This window comes from Ursus arctos, unplaced genomic scaffold (genome assembly GCF_023065955.2).
Source record: "Ursus arctos isolate Adak ecotype North America unplaced genomic scaffold, UrsArc2.0 scaffold_2, whole genome shotgun sequence".
NCBI lineage: Eukaryota > Metazoa > Chordata > Mammalia > Carnivora > Ursidae > Ursus > Ursus arctos.
Window position 1 is genome coordinate 67,340,305 of NW_026622874.1, and position 19,371 is coordinate 67,359,675.

The 19,371-nt window shown below is 65.0% G+C and overlaps 2 protein-coding genes across 2 annotated transcripts in view; one reads left to right on the plus strand and one right to left on the minus strand.

The window, feature by feature from the left end:
- Positions 1 to 17,746, plus strand: part of TSC2 (TSC complex subunit 2) — a 32,656-nt gene extending 14,910 nt beyond the window's left edge. The window contains 26 exon segments of the mRNA XM_044379111.3: positions 250 to 356; positions 530 to 680; positions 1,852 to 1,974; positions 2,395 to 2,529; positions 3,677 to 3,866; positions 4,611 to 4,704; positions 4,890 to 4,992; positions 5,239 to 5,277; positions 5,279 to 5,334; positions 6,484 to 6,612; positions 7,981 to 8,142; positions 8,404 to 8,556; positions 8,656 to 8,768; positions 9,264 to 9,476; positions 10,598 to 10,801; positions 11,462 to 11,530; positions 12,768 to 12,898; positions 13,365 to 13,861; positions 14,074 to 14,149; positions 14,394 to 14,480; positions 15,321 to 15,507; positions 15,832 to 15,971; positions 16,974 to 17,052; positions 17,128 to 17,219; positions 17,308 to 17,406; positions 17,505 to 17,746. Coding sequence (XP_044235046.1) covers positions 250 to 356; positions 530 to 680; positions 1,852 to 1,974; positions 2,395 to 2,529; positions 3,677 to 3,866; positions 4,611 to 4,704; positions 4,890 to 4,992; positions 5,239 to 5,277; positions 5,279 to 5,334; positions 6,484 to 6,612; positions 7,981 to 8,142; positions 8,404 to 8,556; positions 8,656 to 8,768; positions 9,264 to 9,476; positions 10,598 to 10,801; positions 11,462 to 11,530; positions 12,768 to 12,898; positions 13,365 to 13,861; positions 14,074 to 14,149; positions 14,394 to 14,480; positions 15,321 to 15,507; positions 15,832 to 15,971; positions 16,974 to 17,052; positions 17,128 to 17,219; positions 17,308 to 17,406; positions 17,505 to 17,675 — 3,600 coding nt within the window. The 3' untranslated portion in view covers positions 17,676 to 17,746.
- A 6-nt stretch (positions 17,747 to 17,752) lies between these two features.
- PKD1 (polycystin 1, transient receptor potential channel interacting) overlaps positions 17,753 to 19,371 on the minus strand; it is a 43,001-nt gene continuing 41,382 nt past the window's right edge. Inside the window, 1 exon segment of the mRNA XM_026485069.4 lies at positions 17,753 to 19,296. Coding sequence (XP_026340854.2) covers positions 18,829 to 19,296 — 468 coding nt within the window. The 3' untranslated portion in view covers positions 17,753 to 18,828.

The following is a 19,371-nucleotide window of genomic DNA, read 5'->3' on the forward strand; positions in this document are numbered from 1 at the left end:
GCCGGTAGCCTGAGCGCACTTGTGTTTCCTAGCCCTCAGGGCCATGGGGCGCCACCCGACAGCTGTGGGAACTGGGCGCTGAGGGAGAAGGCCGTGCATGCCCGTGTGGCTTCCCCTCGCTGCTGCGGACGCGGTGGGGTTGGGATATGTGTGCTGTTAGCGGGAACGGCCTTTCCCAGGGAGGCCAGTGCGTGAGTGGATGGGCCCGGCATCATCCCAGCTTTGCTCAACCTCACTTTCTCCCCGCAGGCCTTTGACTTCCTGCTGCTGCTGAGGGCCGACTCGCTGCACCGCCTCGGCCTGCCCAGCAAGGACGGGGCCGTGAGGTTCAGCCCCTACTGTGTCTGCGACGCCATGTGCGTGTCAGCCGTGCCCCCCCAGCTCCGGTCCGGGGAGTCAGCCCTTCTCTGCCCCGGGGGTGCTCGTGGGTCTGAGGGACGTCGCGCAGCTGTCCGATGGCAGCGTGGGGCAGGCGGGGCGCCTGCACCCTGCCCTGCGGCCTGAGTGCTGCTTCTACCTGCTTCCACAGGGAGCCAGAGAGAGGCCCAGAGAAGAAGGCCAGCGGCCCCCTGTCGCCTCCCACCGGGCCGCCCGGCCCTGCGCCCGCGGGCCCCGCGGTGCGGCTTGGCTCTCTGCCCTACTCCCTGCTCTTCCGCGTCCTGCTGCAGTGCTTGAAGCAGGTGAGCCAGCACAGCTCCTGTCCCTGTGTCGGCCCCCTCGGGGCCCGCTGCGGTGCGCACGCTGTCCGCCCAAGGTTACCGCGGTTCTGTAACCGGCCCGTCGTGTGGTGCTGGGCTTGGAGCTGAGGAGACGTTCCTGCCTCTGGGAGGTGGCTTTGGTGTAAGACGATGTGTGGACAGATAACTGCAGTTGCCGGATGACGTGCGTCAGGCGGAGGCAGAGGTGGGCCGTGTGTGACCAGGGGGTGTCGTCATCTCTGGATGGTGGCACCTGGAGGGCCGGCTGAGGCCCTGAAAGGCAGGAGAGGTTCCAGGGGCAGGGAGAAGCAGAGCCTGGAGGTAGGGTCGGTGCAGACCTGCGAGTGAAGGCATAGCTGGGGCCGCGCCTTAGAGGTCTGTTCCCGCACGGGCCGCGAGAGAGGCGACACGGTTGGTGGTGTGCTGCCGCGGGGCTGGGCGGCCTGCCGTGGCCAGGGTCTGTCCTCGGGGGCCACAGGCCAGGAAGCAGCTTCCCCTCCCCTGGGTGCCAGGCATTAGCACTGAAGGGACCCATCGGGTGCTTCCTGTGAGTTTCAAGGCCTCTGAGTCACCGGTGGGATCTGGGGAAAGGCTTTCAGGAGTCAGGGCCTTTGGTGACGCTTACGGGCGTGGTCTCCCCTGATGAGGTGGGGAGGACTCGCCAGGGACGTTCCGGTGTGGGCCACAGCCACGTCGTCCTCATTGCTGTGGCTCTCCGTGGATTTTGGTCCTAGACTGGGTACCTGGGCTTGTGGGTTATTCAGGAATACTTGCTGCTTTTCTCTTTGAGCTGGGATGCGGGCTTTTCTCTCGCTCCGCGTTCCTGGTGCCCCGGATGGGCATCCGTCAAGGCTCCTTGGGCGCAGCGTCCTGGGCGGGAGGCCTGTGGGTCACCGTCGGGCGCTTGGGAAGGGTGGGGCCGGTGTGGGGAGTTGAGGGCCGGCTCAGGGGAGACAGCGGTGCTGGCCGTGCCTGGGCCTCCTGCTCAGCCTGGTGTCTGGAGGGCGCAGCCGTCGTGTGGCAGGGAACTTCCCTCTGGGGAGCGCGCGCTCCCGCAGGGACGGGGGTCCAGAGGCCACGCGGCTGCCTCCCTGCAGACGGAGCTTCGGGCTCTGCGAGCACGTCTTCCCCTGACCGGCTGCCCTCCCCGCAGGAGGCCGACTGGAAAGTGCTGAAGCTCGTGCTCAGCAAGCTGCCCGAGTCCCTGCGCTACAAGGTGCTCATCTTCACGTCTCCCTGCAGCGTCGACCAGCTGTCGTCCGCCCTCTGCTCCATGGTAATGCTGCCCCGCGCGCCTCCCTGCCCTGGCCTCGAGGCCCCGGGAGGTGATGTGGGACGCACAAGGGGGCAGTCCCGTTGAGAGGCAGACCCCTGTCTGCAGGTCGTGCCTCCGGGCCCCCGTCGTCCCTTCCCTGCTCAGGGCCAGGAAATTGGAGGCCTCCACGAAGGGCTGGAACTCGCCCTCCGAGTGTGCCGTCTCGACTCCTTTCCCCTCTCTTCCTCGCTGCGGTTCCTGGGACACGCACATGCCATCTCCTCTCTGTCCTTGGCCTGTGGTGTGGCATCCTCCCACATGTCTGAGAAGGCAGACCCTTGGCTAGAGAAGAAAGTATAAAGGGCCCCCGGGCTCTCGGCCACCTAGTGGTTGCGCTCACCTCCCTGCCCGGTGTGCTGCCGCCTGAGCCTTGGTCTTCAGCTTTCAGGTCCCAGAACTGTGGAGCGGCTTCGAGGCACCCCGGAAGGGTTCTCTAGAACTGACCTCCATCTGGCTGTGGTTCCCGTGTTGACGGCGCTAATCTCTTACCACAACTATTTGGACAAGACCAGACAGGTACCAGGTGGGAGAGGGATAGGCAGACCTGCTCCGCAGAATGTTTGCGTCATGCAGACGGGCCATACGTTCTCCGCATAACCCCGGGGGCTGCCGGGTCAGGACCGAGGGCCTGGGCCAGCCCAGAACTGCAGGCCTTTGCATCTGCTGGCACTCCTGACTTCTCTTTCGGGGGCTGTGGGCCCCCTGCTGCCCTCCCACATGCAGTGGCGTCTTTTCTGTCTATGGAGCATTGCTGGCTTGAGGACGAGCACTAAGCCTCTTGGCGGAGCTGGGCCTGTTTTGAAAGGCTGGCAGCAGGGCCCAGGGTGCCTGGCTTCCCTCTGCCTGCGCCTCTACCACCCACGGGCACACAGCAGCTCCCCTCTTCCCCACGGCTGGGCATGTCTGTGTCAGTTAAAGTCCCCATGCTTCTCGGTCAGTCGGGCATCATAGGCTGAGAGAGGTCGGCTAGTCCACTCACGGTCCCAGCCAGCAAGGAAAGGGGCCTGTGCCAGACTTGGGCCGCTCGGAGCCCGAGCCCACGCTCCCGACGGCAGAGGGTCGGGAGCGCACACTCGCGTCCCATCGCCTCCCTTCCTGACTCCAGCTGTTGCTCCGGGGCCGCTTGGCCTGGTTCTTCCTGGTTATGCCCCTGCCGGGGAGCTGGCCACGCTGGGCTGAGGTGTTCCTGAGAACCCTTGAGGCCCAGAGTGTGTCTGAGGGATGGGGCTGGCTACGGGAAACTGAGATCTTCCGTGGGGCCCTGAGCTACAGGTGGTTTGCCCGGAGTTGTATGGGCCTGGTGGCCTTACTGCGTCGGGCAGAGCCTCCCCTGTCATAACGCTAGCCACTTTTTTTTGGGGGGGGGTTCCATAACCACAGGGGAAATGCGCCCAGGATGTCCTGGCTCCAGGGGACGCTGAGGCGCCAGGGGACCCAGCCAGTGTTGGCAGATGGGAAGTGTCAGGAAGCGCCTGACCAGAGCTGCCCCGCTCCTGGTGCTGTGCTGGTTAGGGGCTCCGGGACTGGGGACAAGGCAGTCAACCTTCCTTAGCCTTGGTCTTGTTCTCTCTAGAACACTGTAGAGTGGGTGAGGGGAGACCCGTGTGCAGGCAGGGGCGGGGGTGCGGTGGGCCGGGCCTGAGGCACGCACGCTGCCCTGCAGCGGGAGATGGTGTACTGCCTGGAGCAGGGCCTGATCTACCGCTGCGCCAGCCAGTGCGTGGTGGCGCTGGCCGTCTGCAGCGTGGAGATGCCGGACATCATCATCAAGGCGCTTCCCGTGCTGGTCGTGAAGCTCACGCACATCTCGGCCACGGCCAGCATGGCCATTCCACTCCTTGAATTCCTGTCAAGTAAGCGTCTGGCTCCACGCGTGTCTGTGGGCACGTGGGAGTGTGGGGCGGACCTCGGGCTTGGGGCTGTCACTTGTGCCGACTTCGCTGACCTCCTCCTGCGACCTCTCTTGGGATACATTTTGGCACGCTGCCTCCACGGGGCACCCAGGCTGTGCCATCCTCCGTTGTCTCAGGGCCTTTGCACTAACTGTCTCGAGCCTTGAATGCTTCCTTTCTGGCCTTCGAGTGGGCAGCTCCGTTCTTACCTTCAGTGTCAGTTTAAAGGGCATAGAAGCCTCTCTGTTGCCTGACACGGGTCGCTGCACTTGGCCTGGCTCTCACAGCCTCCTCTTGCTTCCCTTCGGGGCACACATCACAGCTTGGAGGGGCTTCCAGGAGCTCAGGGTGCCCCACTCACCCCTTTGTTCCCGGCACCCAACGCGTGTCTGGGCCTCTGCTGCATATTCTTTCTGTTTACAGCCTTTTAAAGACATAAAAGCGTCTTTAGCTCATGGGCCCTACAGGTGCAGGCTGCCGGCTGGATTTGGCATTGGGGACCATAATTTCCTAGCCCTTGGCATAGAGAGCCAAGGGTCAAGGGAAGGTCACGTTCAAGGGGGCTGTGACCATCAGTTCTTCACAGCCTTCTCGGGTCAGGGGGGCCGCCCTGGCTTTCAGAGGTAGTGCAGGCCCTGGCGACGGCGGGCGTGGGCCTGTGTCTGCCCGGCGCGCCTGCGCCCCTCACCCGCATGTCCGTTGCAGCTCTGGCCAGGCTGCCCCACCTCTACAGGAACTTCGCGGCAGAGCAGTATGCGAGCGTGTTCGCCATCTCCCTGCCTTACACCAACCCCTCCAAGTGAGTGCCGGCCCGTCCCTCCTGCCCCGGCCTGGGCCCGCCTGAGGCCTCTTGGAGCCGAGAGCCGTGCTGACCCTTGACCTCGGATGGGCCTTTGGCCTTAGGGCTTCCCTTCTATGTTCGGCTCCCGGCTTGTCAGCCTCAGGGCTCCATCGGGGCTGCGTCACTTCCCTTCCTTCTTACAGGTTTAATCAGTACATCGTGTGTCTGGCCCATCACGTCATAGCCATGTGGTTCATTAGGTGCCGCCTGCCCTTCCGGAAGGATTTTGTCCCTTACATCACTAAGGTAGGCCAGCGGAGGCCAAACCCATTGTGAGGGTGGGACCCGCTTTGCTGTTGGCTGTCCATGGCCGGAGCGGGGAGACGGTCAGGGAGCGAGAGGTGGGTGTCGGTGTCGCGCGCAGCCTGCTGGGACACAGCGTGCTGCCGGCATGCGGGCAAGAGCTGCCACTGTGGCCTAGGCTCGTGGAGGGAAGAAACACAGGGGTCAGTACTCCCCGGCCGATGGCTCAGGTCTGCTCCACTCTGCCAGGGCCTGCGCTCCAACGTCCTCCTGTCCTTCGATGACACCCCCCGAGAAGGACAGCTTCAGAGCACGAAGCACCAGTCTCAACGAGAGGCCCAAGAGGTGCGGGCCTACGGTGGGAATGGGGCATGGTGGGGTGGGTCTGCGAGCGTGACCTGTGACCGGCCTGGTGTGCGTAGGGTCTGAGGCCAGCCAGCGGCACTGGGACGTGGCTGGGGGATGTCCTTGTGCAGACCGTGCTGGGCACCAGGGGGTCCTGGCGTAGAGGCAGGCCCTTAACGCCCACCTGTAGCTGGAGAGCCAGCTGTTCCCCACCCAGCCGGCCCCCGTGGCATGCGGCGTCGCCAAGCCTTCTGTGCTGGGCTGTGGCCGGGCCCGACCTGCCTGAGCCCCGAGTGCAGACTCGCGGCGGTGGCAGTTCGGGTGCTAGCTGTAGGGGGCCTGGGCCTGGGTCTGACTCACTGGATGGGCCGAGGCTTGCGTCAGGGCAACGGTGGCTCTGGAGGAGCCGAATGCCTGGCCTGGCTGGGGAGGAGCTCCAGGGCCCTGTGGTCAGCCCAGCCTCGGGCCAGGGCTCCCCGTCCTCCCGAGCTTGCTCTGCAGCCCTCATTGGACCAGGGGCCACGCTCCTCTGGACCATCAAGCCGCTTCCGCCAGATCTGACAGAGCTGTGCTAGGCCTGTGCTTGTTGGCGTCTCATATGAACGGCGACTCCTCTCTCTGTCCCCGCCTTCCCACCCAAGCTTTTCAGTTCTCCCTTGGTGGGGATACGGCATTTTCCAGAATGACCAGGTCAGTGTGACCTAAAGTCAAAAGCTGGCTTCTCAAGCTCCTGGTGGCTGGGCGCCAGGGGCCTCAAGCTAAGAACCGGCCCTTTGAGCGGTGGCCTTCAGGGCCTTGGGGCGTCCTGGCCCCTGAGCGGGGTGGGGGGGCGCCCGGTCCGCACAGCCTGGAATCTGCCGTGCATAGCGCTCCGTACATGTTTGATTTGCACTCACGTTTTTTGTTTTGGTTGCGTGAAACCTGACTTTTCTCAGTCACGTTTATGAGATGTATTTTCATGCATTTTTGTTTTCTGTTTCTTCCCCCCGCTAACTGGCCTTTGGCATGGTTTTTTGTTCATCTCACCCGTGGGCTCTCCATCCTGACCCTGTGGCCTGTGACCTTTCCTCCTCATCCCTCCAATGGCTTGTTCTCCCCTCCCGGGAGCTGGGCTCTCTGGGGCTTGGGCCTTCCTTCCTGACCTGGTAGTTTGAGGATAGCCAGACCCCCCAAACAAGGCTTGAATAACTCTCCACCCGTGAAAGAATTCAAGGAGAGCTCTGCAGCCGAGGCCTTCCGGTGCCGCAGCATCAGTGTGTCTGAACATGCGGTCCGCAGGTAGTGGGTTCTGTCGGGGTGGGGGGCTCAGGCCCGGGAGCTGGGCCCGCGAGGTGACCCTGCCAGGCAGGGGCGCCGGGTGGCGGTGCATGGGGCTGCTTGCATGACCTCGTTGCCTGCCCACGCCCTCCCTGGCCGGAGCTGGAGGAGAGCCCGAGGGGCAGCCCTCGGTCCAGGGGAGCCTGGAGGTGAGGGGTAGAAGGGTTGCATTCTGTCCCCAAGCCTCGTTCGAGCATGGGCTGGCTGCACGGCCTCCCCAGAGGCTGGCCTGGTAGCCCGAAGCAGGGCGGTAGCTCTGAGAAAGCCAGGTGTCTGGTGGCAGCCGCCCCGCAGGCCTGTCCCCGGAGGTAAGGGGCTTTGCATATTAAAGCAGCGGCCACGCAGGGCAGGTTCGGGGGAAAGGCACTCTAAGGTTTGGCTTTCATACGCTCTCAAGTGGACTTTAGTCTTGAGCTTTTTTTAGTAGAGGGCTGCTTTCTGTTGTAGCTGAAAGGGAACGGGGTGGGGGGCAGCCTGGGAGGGTCGGGGGCTGGGGAGGCCTGAACTGTCGAGGGGTGTGGCCTCAGTCACTTGTCCCTGCTGTGTCTGAGTGCAGGTGGGGGCTCTTGGGGTCACTGCTTTGCGCCGACCAGGCTAGGCTGCTCTGAGTTGGGTGGGGGGCTGTCTCCTCCCCAGGAAGCCCCTTCAGGCCTTGGAGTCCGAAGCTCGGAGACCTACCTCCTCTCCGGTGCCTGGCTTAGGCTCCAGCCACAGGCTGGCCTCTGCCGAGTGGGGTTTGACTGGGGGGACAGGGGCAGCGAGGCTCTCAGTTCTTTTCTAGCAAATTCTTTAACACAAGCCAGACACGGCAAAGGGGCTGTGAAGTTTTGTATCAGAATTAAACCTGTATGAGCCTCTTCTCCTGGTCACTGGGTGCGTGTGGAGTCCCGGGGGGCCTGAGTCGAGGGGGAGAGCTGTTCACAAAGCCCAGATCCTCCGTGTCATCGGGAGGTGGCCCTGTGGGCAGAATGCAATCTTGGTCTGTGTGTCTGTGGTCTTTGTGTGTCTGCATGACTAAACGGTTCTGCCACCAAGCCGTCCCCTAACTCTCTTGTGCTTCGGTGAGGGGACGTCGGTCTCTACCTTGTCTCCTGAGCCTCTGCTCCGACGAGTGGGCTTGGGTCTCTTCTGTGAGGCCTTGCCACTCCTCTCTCTGGGACGATGTGTCCACATGGTTTGCCATGCAGTGGCTTGACTGGCCATGCGCCCTGGTGGGGGGTTTGTGGGCACGGCCCTCCCAGCACTTGCATGCCTTGAGCTTTGGCCCCCGGTGGGAGATGAGTCGCCCCGGCCAGTCCCTGACCTCACCAGGGCCCCTCCCTCCAGCAGGATCCAGACGTCTCTCACAAGTGCCAGCTTGGGGTCTGCAGACGAGAATTCGATGGCCCAGGCTGATGACAACTTGAAAAATCTCCACCTGGAGCTCACGGAAACGTGTCTGGACATGATGGCCAGATACGTGTTCTCCAACTTCACAGCGGTCCCCAAGAGGTGCGGGCCGGGCCCTGGGGGCAGGCCGGGCAGGAGCCCCACTGGGCTTCTGTGACCATCCTCGGCAGCGCTGCAGCAGGCGAGGCGTGCGGGGCTCCTTCGTGCAGGTGGGCCCTAGCCAGACCACTCTGTGCGTCGTAGGGCCCTGCTCCTCTGGGGACGAGGGCGTGCCGCGCCGCGGTCGTGCACCTTTGAGACCAAGATGCCTGTTCAGAGAGCCCCCAGTGGGTGAGGTGTCGGCTGATGCTCTTGTCCTCACAGGTCTCCTGTGGGAGAGTTCCTCCTGGCTGGTGGCAGGACCAAAACCTGGCTGGTTGGGAACAAGCTTGTCACCGTGACAACGAGCGTGGGGACCGGGACCCGGTCGCTGCTGGGCTTAGACTCCGGAGAGCTGCAGGGTAGCCCAGAGTTGAGGTGACTGTGCCTTCCTCCCCCTGCCCAGCAGGCCTTGACAGTGGCTATCCTGGGCCCAGGCACCTCCGTCATGCTCTGCGTGGACCCTTCTGTCCTCAGCTCTGACCCTGGCGTGCACGTGAGACAGACCAAGGAGGCGCCCGCCAAGCTGGAGTCCCAGGCGGGGCAGCAGGTGTGCCGCGGGGCCCGGGACCGGGTCCGCTCCATGTCTGGTGAGCCTGTGCCCCACCTTGCCTCCTTCACAGGTGCCTCTGTGGGTCCGCGTGCTCGCAAGGACTCCTCGGAGCCTGGGGACGAGGTGCTTGACCTCAGGCCTGTCCCAGTGTTGTCTCCGTGAGCCCACGCCACAGGGCTATGTGGCAGGGGGCCTGCCTTCCAGATGGCTGGCATGAGGCCCCCTTGTGGCCGCGGGTCTGTTTCTCATGGCCAGTGTTGCCTGCAAACCCTCAGCTGTGCTGGTCCTAGGCTCAGCTCACCCCTGGAGCTTCTCTTTGGTGCAGCTGGAATGAGCTGTGGTCCGACTCTGGGGCCCTGGGCCCTTTCCTACTGCTTTGGGTCCACTGAGGCTGACCCCGTATGAGGGCGTACCCAGGGAGGGCTGAGCTGCCTCTGGTTGCTGGGCCCTGGGTGGAACAGCTGATTCGGAGCTAGTGGCTCTGCTTTGGGCAGGTGGTGGTCACCGGTGCTCCTGCCCTCCTCTTCCTCAGGGGGCCACGGCCTTCGTGTTGGTGCCCTGGACACTCCAGCCTCCCACTTCCCAAGTGGCCCCACTGCCGCGGGCGCACAGACGGCCCTAGCCAGCAAGTCTGAGAGGGCGCCAGCTGGCACCCAGTTCCCGGCGCAGGAGAAGACGAGCCTGGCGGCCTACGTCCCCCTGCTGACCCAGGGCTGGGCAGAGATCCTGGTCCGGAGGCCTACAGGTACAGAGGGGCCTGTGCCAGCACGCGGTGAGCACGGGACCATTCCCCCCAGGGCTCGAGGTACCCGGCAGTGAGTGGCGGGCACACGGGGCCGAGTGAGCGTCTGCTCTGCCCTCTGAGCTGAGTACCCAGGGGGCAGTGGCGAGGGGGAGATGCGGGAGCCTAAGTGGGAGCGCCGGCCTCAACGCTGTGGCCTGGGGGTGCTTCGGCCACAGACACGTGTCTCCTCGTATGCCCGCAGCCTGGCAGTCCCAGGTCATGGTGATGGCGGGCTGATCGCTCTTGTGGGTCTGTGTCCTGTCTCCTCTTTTTGGAAGGGCCCAGGGGATTAGGGGCCACCCGTGTGTCTCTGTTCTACCTTAACAAGCTGCTCTCTGAGCTGCTGGAGGTCAAGAGTTCAACACATGAATTTTGTGTGACACGATTCAGCCCATAATGGGTATTTCAAGAATTTAAGCCGAGGCCCAGGGCCTCAGACCTGCTTTGGGCACAGCGTGGTGAGAGGTGATGGGAGGGCTGGATAGCAGGCCCTGAGGAGCCTTGAGTGCAGGCAGAAGGGCCACGGGTCCTGGTTCCTAGCAGGGAGCAGGCAGGGGGCAGGCGGGAGACTGGAGGAGGAAGCCCAGGCCGGGCAAGAAGAGGTGGTGTCAGGGTTGGGTGAGATGCTCAGGGTTGTAGGAAGCTCTGTGTGGAAGGTTGACTCGAAGTGTGGGCCTCTGGGCCTCATGGGAAAAGGGACAGAGCCCAGAAGGCCCCCACCCAGGCTTCTCTGCGACGAGGTCTGGGGCTTTGGGATGCCTCTGCCAAGCCTGGCCTGGGCACTGGAGCCGCCCTGGGTGGGGGGGGGGAGTACGTTGAGGCCCCTCCTTATGCGTGAGGCAGGTGACTGCTGCATGGGTGCTGCCTGGACCTGGGGGTCTGGGGCAAGCCGGGGGCATGCCTTGCCTGGGGCCCCTCCGCGCCACTCCCTGGTTGAGCATAGGAGCCCTGCCAAGCCCTGGCGTGTGCCCTTGAGGACAGTGCAGGGGGTGGGGGGATGCTGCCCTGGGAGCGCCAGCAGGGGATGACCGGTTAGATGCACTGGGCCTGTGGCCTAAGGGGTGCTGCCTGCCCCTCCCCAGGGAACACCAGCTGGCTGATGAGCCTGGAGAACCCACTCAGCCCCTTCTCCTCGGACATCAACAACATGCCTCTGCAGGAGCTGTCCAACGCACTCATGGCCGCCGAGCGCTTTAAGGAGCGTCGTGACACAGCCCTGTACAAGTCGCTGTCGGTGCCCGCGGCTGGCTCGGCCAAGCCCCCTCCGCCGCCCCGCTCTAACACGGGTGAGTGCTGGCCCCCCACCCAGCGCGTACCGTGTGAAGGCAGCATGGCGCCCCCGCCCTTGCGGATGCGCCCGAGCAGGGTCCCTGAGCTCTCCTTGCCGCCGCCACAGCCTGGCGTTTGGCCGCGGGGCCGCTCCCACGGAACGGCCCTCTTCTTGAGAGACGTGGTGCTCGTGGAGGGGCAGGCAGGTGCTCCCAGGGTGGACGCGGCAGAGCCTTGCACGCCCTGTGCCCTGCACTGTCTTCGGCATGCCCTGGGCCCCAGGAGGGCAGCCGCACTTGCGCTTGGCTCTGGGTTTGGATGCGCCGAGCACAACCTGAGCCTGCCTGCGCGCGCTCGTGCGCTTGCCTGGCAGGGCTGGTGCGCTCCTTCCGGGCCACCCGCGGGCCTTCCCTGTGGCCACAGATGGCGCTTCGAGGCCAGGACCTCTGTTGGTGAGGAGGAGGGACGCTCCCCGCCCTGGACGCCCCCTGCAGCAGCGTAGAGAGCCGGCAGCCCGTGTGGGCTGGGAGCTGCCCACTGCCGGCCGGACGCCGCTGGCCCTCCGCTCTCTCCCTCCAGGCTCGGGCTCTGTGCGGGACTAGCGCTGCCTTTCCTCTCTGCTCGACTGTGCGTAGTCTGTCCTTCTGCTGACTGGCCGCTCGCGGTTTTCCTTGCAGTGGCCTCTTTCTCCTCCCTGTGCCAGTCCAGCTGCCAGGCAAAGCTGCACAGGACCATTTCCTGGGCAGGTACTCACACGTCTCTCTAAGGAGGGCGCCGTCGGCTGCAGAGCAACGCTCTGCCTCATACTTGCTGTTCCCATCGTCCCTCACGCGGTCATGCCTCCGCGACTCTGCCAGCGCCGCTCCTTGCCCCCCCCCACCCCCCGGGAGCGGGGCCCCGACTCGCATGAGGACATCTGTGCAGAATGCCTGCGCTTGGCCGGGGGCCCCTCTGCCCTGTGCCCTTCGTGGCTGAGGTGTGTGCCCTGCCGCGCAGGCCCCCGCAGCCTCTTCTTCAGGCCTCGGGAGGTGACGTTGGGCAGCCGAGCCGCAGATACTGGTGGGGGACAGCTCTTTGGGGCGAGCCTGGCCCTGGGGCTCAGCCGGGCTGACCTGCCCTGGCCTCTGGTGGTCTGATTGGCTTGGTGAGCACACAAATTGGGCTGTGTCTGCCTTTTGTCATGGGCTGGCCTGTCGCCTCCGGGCCCTGGCGGGGGCAGGGGCTTGACCCGCACGGCCCTCTGGCCTACCTGGGCCCCCACGTGTGAGCAGGAGCCAGTTGGGAAAGGGCAGTGTGCAGACGGGCCCTGGCAGGCGGATAACAGACTGCGCGTGTGCCGGGGCTGTGTGCAGGGCGGCCGCGGGCTATGCTAACCCTCGGTGGCTTCTCACCCCCACCCCTGCCCTGACACTGCCACAGGAAATGCTGCTTTGGGGCGTCGTGGCCTCTCCTTGGCTCTCCCGGCTCCGGGTTTGGCTTGGGCTCCGATGGCGTGTCTCTGCTTTCCGGAACGGGCTCCCCGTCTGTGTGCGCGCACAGGGGCTCCTCCTGCGTCGGGCTTTTCCTCGGGTCCAGACGAGGAACGCTGGCCTCCTATTCCCAGGAGTTGGTCCCGGGGTGCCACTCCCCCTGAGCTGAGGCCCCGTCCTAGGTGGGGGCTCATCCTGGTGGGCGTCTGTGCTGCCCTTGCCCGTCTACCTCGCTGGAGTAGCGGGGGCGGGTTCTGTGGACCCTCGTCCCCAGCCCTGGGGGCCTGTGTTGGCAACACCCTGTGTCGGGCCACACGCGTGCCCCTCAGAGCGCTCTCTCGCAGCTGCCTTGACGGGATGTGGGCAGCTTAGAGCCACAGGCGAGGAAGGCCTTGGGCGAGGCTCTGGCGAGGGGCCACTGTGCTCTCTCGTTGGGGAGAGGCTGGTACCTCTGAGGCCATGTGAGCTCCCAGGGCCGGGCCAGCACCTAGTAGCCCCATCTGTGTCGTCCCAGACTCGGCGGTGGTCCTAGAGGAGGGAAGTCCGAGCGAGAGTCATTTGTCCGCGGAGCCCACGGAGTTGGAGGACTTTGAGGCAACGCTAGGCACAGACAGGCGCGGCGGCCGCGCGGAGGCATACAGCAGGGTGAGGGCCTCGGGGTCGCCGGAGCTGGCCCGAGGTGCCCTGGGGGTGCTCGCTCCTGCAGGGGAGGAGGGCACTGTGGGAGGAGGGGCGGGGCCTGGCTCCAGGCTCCATGGCGCCCACGGACTAGCTCAGAACTTTGTTAAGTCTTTTGTCTCTTTTGTCATCTAAAAAATGACTGTCCTTCCAGGTTGTCCTGCGTGGACGGTCTGGGGTTTCCCAGTGGGCCCTGCGGGATGATAGCTGTTCGTTGTTGGTGTTCTTTGGTTTGGCGGGTGCTGGGCTCCGCTGCTTAGCGTGGGGCACTGGCAGATGCCGTCTGGGGGGAGAGGGTGGAACTGTGTGCTTGCTGCTGAGGGACTCTGTGGCCCTGACTGGGGGATGGGGGGGCTTCATCGCTTCCAAGTGAACCCCTGGGTGGGCTCGCTGGTCCCTTCTGACGGAGGTCCTGTGGCCTCCTTCTTGGCAGTCATCTTCAAGCTCCAGCCAAGAGGAGAAGTACCCTGCGGAGGAGCTGGCTACCGGAGGGATCCCCATTGAGCGGGCCGTCTCTTCCGAGGGTGCCCGGCCTTCTGTGGAGCTCTCCTTCCAGCCCTCCCAGCCCCTGAGCAAGTCCAGCTCCTCGCCTGAGCTGCAGACCCTGCAGGACATACTTGGGGACCCTGGGGACAAGACGGATGTTGGCCGGCTGAGCCCTGAGGCCAAGGCACGGTCACAGTCCGGGATCCTGGACGGGGCAGGTGCCTCCTGGTCAGCCTCAGGTGAAGAGAGCCAGGGCCGGGGCCCTGCGCAGCCCGAGGGTCCCTTGCCTTCCGGCTGCCCCCGCTCCCCCAGTGGCCTGCGGCCCAGAGGGTACACCATCTCTGATTCGGCCCCGTCACGCAGAGGCAAGAGGGTAGAGAGGGACGCCTTCAAGAGCAGAGCTGGGGCCTCCAATACTGAGAAGGTGCCAGGTATCAATCCCAGGTGAGCCTTGCCCTCCGGGGCTGGAGCTGCTGAACAGTCCCCGTGGGGACATGGCGCCTGAGTGGCCCGCCGAAGGCTGGGCTGCAGGTCCACGTGGCCTCTGCCCCGTGGCTGGTTGGAGCCACGAGAGAGGCTCAGGCCTGCTTCTTTGTGCGCGGGTGGACGGTACTGGCCGTGACCCCGACCCAGCCCTCCCGTCTCTCCCCCCGCAGCTTTGTGTTCCTGCAGCTGTACCATTCACCCTTCTTTGGTGACGAGTCCAACAAGCCCATCCTTCTACCCAATGAGGTGGGTGGGTGTGCCTTCTCTATCCTCCAGGGTCTCCCTGGGGGCGGGGGGCGCCGTGCAATGCCCTAGCTCTCGGCGGTGGTGGCCGTAGTGCAGGCTTGCAGAGGGTACAGCCTCAGCTCCCTGGGGCAGCCTGCAGCGATCTGCCTGGGTGAGGAGAGCCCTCCCTGGATGGGCATCTGGCTGGGGCTGGTGGCAGGGGACGGCCTCCGCCCAAGGCTCAGTCAGGGCTCTGTGGCTACAGTCCTTCGAGCGGTCAGTGCAGCTTCTCGACCAGATTCCATCCTACGACACACACAAGATTGCCGTCCTGTACGTGGGAGAAGGCCAGGTGAGGCTCCTGGGTGCCAGGGTGGAGCTGTGTGGCCTTCCTGCCTGCGGTAGGGGTTGGGAGCTGCACCCTTGTGTGCCCCAGAGCTCAGTCACCACGTGAGCTGCCACGTGGCTGGTGCTCGTGGAGCCCTATGCCAGGTACCGTTCAGGTGCCAGGAATACGGCAGGAGTGCCAGGTGAGCGCGTGAGTTCGTGGTGCCCAAGGGAATGCCACGCACTGTGGAGAAGGTGGCAGGTGCATGGATACCACAAGTGTGAGCAGGGCACTGCTCCCATCGGCGATCCAGGCTTGGGGAGAGGGAGGGCGGGGAGCGTCTTGCGCAGGAACGGCAGGTGTGGGCGGCTGGTGCAGCGTCTGGCGCAGGGGATGGGAGGTGGGGCAGGGAAGTAAAGGGGAGGGCTGACGTGGACAGCTGACGTGGACAGCCTCATGGGCCGCTGGGAAGCTGTACTTTCCTTCCCAGGGAGGTGGGTGGGCCGTGAATGGTTCTGAGCAAAGGGTTCGAGGTGACTCAGCCCAAGTGTCCCAAGCATCCCTCTGACTGCCGTGTATGAGAACCGGTGGAAGGTGGGTGGTCATCGTCCCTGTGAGTGGGTAGCTCTGCGTACTGGAGCCAGGATTCCCAGGAATGCCAGGGTTCTGGATGTGTTCGGAAGGTCCAGTGGAGCAGATTTGCTGGCTGGCCAATTAGATATGCAGGAGAGGGAGTCCAGGATTACCTCCCCCACACCCCGGTCCCAGGCATGTGCTGGGGCAGGACGGCCTTGCACAGACTTGGGGCCCCAGGAGCCGTGGTGGGGGAGGGGCAGGTGCCACCGTGCTCATCTCTGCCCGCAGAGCGACAGCGAGCTCGCCATCCTGTCCAACGAGCACGGCTCGTACAGGTACACAGAGTTCCTGACCGGCCTGGGCAAGCTCATCGAGCTCAAGGACTGCCAGCCGGACAAGGTGTATCTGGGTGGCCTGGATGTATGTGGGGAGGATGGCCAGTTCACCTACTGCTGGCATGACGACATCATGCAAGGTATGCGCCTCCCTCCCCGCCAGCCCCCCGTTTGTGTTGTCGGCCGTCAGGGGCCACGGGGGTGGCCGAGGGCCTGACTTTTGTCTTCTGAGCATGGAGGCAGCGTGTGGGCTGTCAGCTCTGCTTCTAGAAGCTCTGGCCTCAGGGAGAGGAGTGCAGTGCTGCTGACCGGGCAGGCTCCAAGAGTCTCTGGGAAGTCAAGAGGTGCCCCTGGGGAGAGGCACAGGGGGCCCCTGCCCCGGCGACACCAGCCCTGAGCAGCCCTCGCCAGCGCTCCGCCTGGGGCCGTGCGGGCCACCCCGCAACCCCACATCTGCCTTGCAGCCGTCTTCCACATTGCCACCCTGATGCCCACCAAGGACGTGGACAAGCACCGCTGTGACAAGAAGCGTCACTTAGGCAACGACTTCGTGTCCATCGTCTACAACGACTCCGGCGAGGACTTCAAGCTGGGCACCATCAGAGTGAGTAGGGGTGCTGGGGGTGGGCAGGGCGGGCCCAGGCGGACGCGCCTCTGGGAGAGATCCCGGCGGGCTCCTGTTGAGTGTGGGCACGGGCAGGGTCAGTGTGCTAACAGCAGGGGCACCGGCCTCCCGTGTCCCCCGCTGCCAGCTGGGGTAGGCAGATCCTCTTAGGAGCCAGCGTCCTCTGTTATGACAGGGACGGTGACCGTAGCCCCGTCGGTTTCCCATGGAAGCCAGGGCACCTGTGGCGGTGGCTTTGTGAGGAGTCATGGAGTTGCTGTGCACGCATACTTGGTGGGCTGCGGGCTACCTGGGAGGTACTCCGTGTGGCTCCTCGAGGGCTCCGAGTCCCTCTCCCCCGCACCTCCCTTGTGTACCCACAGCAGTTGGGGTCGGCCTCCGGGTCCCCACCTTTCTGAGAGGACTCCCCTAGGGCTTGAGGCCCCACGGCAGGAGGCGGGCTGAGTCCGGGAGACTGGTCACGGGCATGGGGGATGTGCCAGACATTGTGAGGCCAGGGAGTGGGGAGCCCGGGGCAGCCCCAGCGGCGGGGGTGCCACACGCAAAAGTGTGTGGGTGTGTTCTGAACACAGCGGGAAGCCTCAGGGGAGGTCACTGAACAGAGAGCCCCAGGCTCCTGGACACAGGCCAGTAGCAGGCAGGGGTGCCCGCGGTGCAGAGCAGTGGGGGGGGGGGTGTCCCTGGGTGGCAGCCGGAGCCACAGGTGACACAGGGCGGCGAGGGCGGGGGCCGTGCACCTGTTGGGGTCATGCCTGAGAACCTGAACTTGGGTGGATTCGGTGGCGGGAGCCAGATGTGGAGGAGGTGGGGTTTGGAGAGGGAAGGCAGCTGGGCCTCTAGGTCAGTGGGCAGGAAGGGTGTGTGCAGCGGCCGGTGGTGAGCAGAGCACAGGCTTGTTCAGGTAGCAAGCCCCCCCCCCGCCCCAGCAGAGGGAGGAAGTGGGTGGGGCCGGGTGAACTGTGCTGTCGTCCCGCCCGGCAGGGCCAGTTCAACTTCGTTCACGTGATTATCAGCCCCCTGGACTACGAGTGCAACCTGGTGTCCCTGCAGTGCAGGAAAGGTGAGCCCCGGGGCAGGGGTGTGGTGGGAGGCACTCGGGGCCCTGAGCCCTGGTGTGAGCGCTGTTTCTCCCCAGACATGGAGGGTCTCGTGGACACCAGCGTGGCCAAGATTGTGTCTGACCGCAACCTGCCTTTTGTGGCCCGTCAGATGGCTCTGCACGCCAATGTGAGTCAAGGGGATGGCCCGAGGGGCAGGTGGGACAGGGCCGCAGGTGCCACCCCCAGAGGGCTCACCCCTTCCCTGCCCCCTCTAGATGGCCTCCCAGGTGCATCATAGCCGCTCCAACCCCACCGACATCTACCCTTCCAAATGGATCGCCAGGCTCCGCCACATCAAGCGGCTCCGCCACCGGGTAGGGAAGACGGGCCCAGGCCCCCCCCGTGGCGGGTGGGGGTTGCCCGCCAGTCTCCCGCCACGCTGCCAGCCTGCTGAAGCCCCCCTCTCCTTCAGATCCGTGAGGAAGCCCACTACTCCAACCCCAGCCTGCCCCTGCTGCAGATGCACCCCCTGGGCCACGCCAAAGGCCCTGCTCAGGTGCCGGCAGAGCCCGTGCCCACGTACGAGACGGGCCAGCGGAAGCGCCTCATCTCCTCAGTGGACGACTTCACAGAGTTCGTGTGAGGCCGCCCCGTGTGTGCGTGTGCATGTGAAATAAAACCCGGGCCTGCTCATCCACCGGCGTCACTCACGGACACGGATGCGGTCAGCCAGCTTGTTTATTTGACTTTGTCGGGGGCGGGGGTGTATCAAGGCTGTAGCTTTGGCCATGCCCACAGCAGGGTACGGGCCGGTTGGGGCTGCCCACGCCACCACACACATGCTCCTGCGCACACGGTGGTGTGCTCACCCTCCCCAGCCCCGGGAGCCAGCCCCCGGGGCGGGCTCTGTTCCTCTGCCACCCTGTTCTTGCCCTGCGCTCGGCCTGCTTCTCCCCCACACCTGGTACCAGCAGGTCTGGGCTCTGCCTTCTTGCTGCCCGGCCTTGGGCACAGAACAAGGCCCTCGGGGTGAGAGAACTGCCTCGGAGGGGGGGCCGTGCCCTTCTCACAAGCCTCCCCTCCCACACCTGCCCCAGGCCAGACCCGCAGCCCAGCAGCAGCCACTGCTGCCGTGGCCCTCCGGTCAGCCGTCTGGGAAGGGAGGCCAGCTCTGCTGTCCCTGCTGCCCCTCAGTGTGGGCGACAGTGGGCACAGGGCTGCTTCAGCCACCGGGTCCCTTGGCCCTAGTGAAAAATAGAGCGACGTACAAAAATATATACATTTTAACCCCATATAAATTACTGACGATAGACACACAGATGGCAGCGGAAGGGGAGTGCACGCAGCAGGGGCACAGGAGAGGTAATAACTTAGTGGGGAAGACCACGGGAGGTACAGGCTCCCTCCCCGAAGCCTGGATCCTTAGCAGAGGGGAGATGTCTGCCCAGGAGGTGGGGCCGGGCACAGCCCGCTGTACCTGAGGACTCCGGTAATAAATTAGCATCTCAGAGGCTGGGCTCTGGGCCCAATACTGCTGTGTCCTCCCACGGGGAGCTGGGGAGGGGACCCTGGGTCCTGGCTGCCCGCACGGCCTCTTTAAAGTGCTGAGACCCCCAGAGAGAGACACCGGCTGCCTCTTCCCTGGGGGCCCTTCGTGCAGCTGTTCTGCCTGGTCCGAGACCCGGAGGGCGGCAGAAGTTAACACTGAGCGGTGTCTGCTCCGGCTCCCTTCGAGAAGCCGGAGTGAAACCACAGGCCCACCCCAGGGAAGGGGTATGGCCCAGGTCCCCCGGGGCTTAAGTGCTGCTGGGGTGGACCTTGTTCTTGGCCCGCAGGGAAGCCCTGCTGGGGCCGCTAGCCAGGCCCACGCCTCGACTGGCCCGGGCAAGACGGCTGGGCAGGGCTGGCCGCAGGTCTGAGGAGGGGCTGTGGGGAGAGGAGCCTGGGGCCCCAGTGCTCCTGCGGCCTTGCAGGCTCTGCAGCCTCTGCTCCAGCCGGTAGACCTCCTCTGTGGCCTGGTTGAGTCGGTCGAACTGGGTAAGCAGGGCCTCGAACACGGCTTGGAGGCGAGAGGGCTCGGGCTCCCCCCGTGGCCCCAGCCGGCCCAGGCCCCCACTCAGCGTGTCCAGCTGGCTGGAGGAGGTGGAGGGCCGTGAGGTGTCAGAGCCCCCGCTGGGTGGGGGTGCATCCGGGGAAGACTTGGAGCCCCTGGAGGAGCGGGAGGGCAGCGGCTCCATCCCCTCGAAGCGGACTTTGTGGCGGAACTGGGGGCGGCACAGGGGCTCGGTCAGTCCGGCTGCACCCTGGGCTCACCTGGGCCCAGGGTGCGTCCCTCTCCC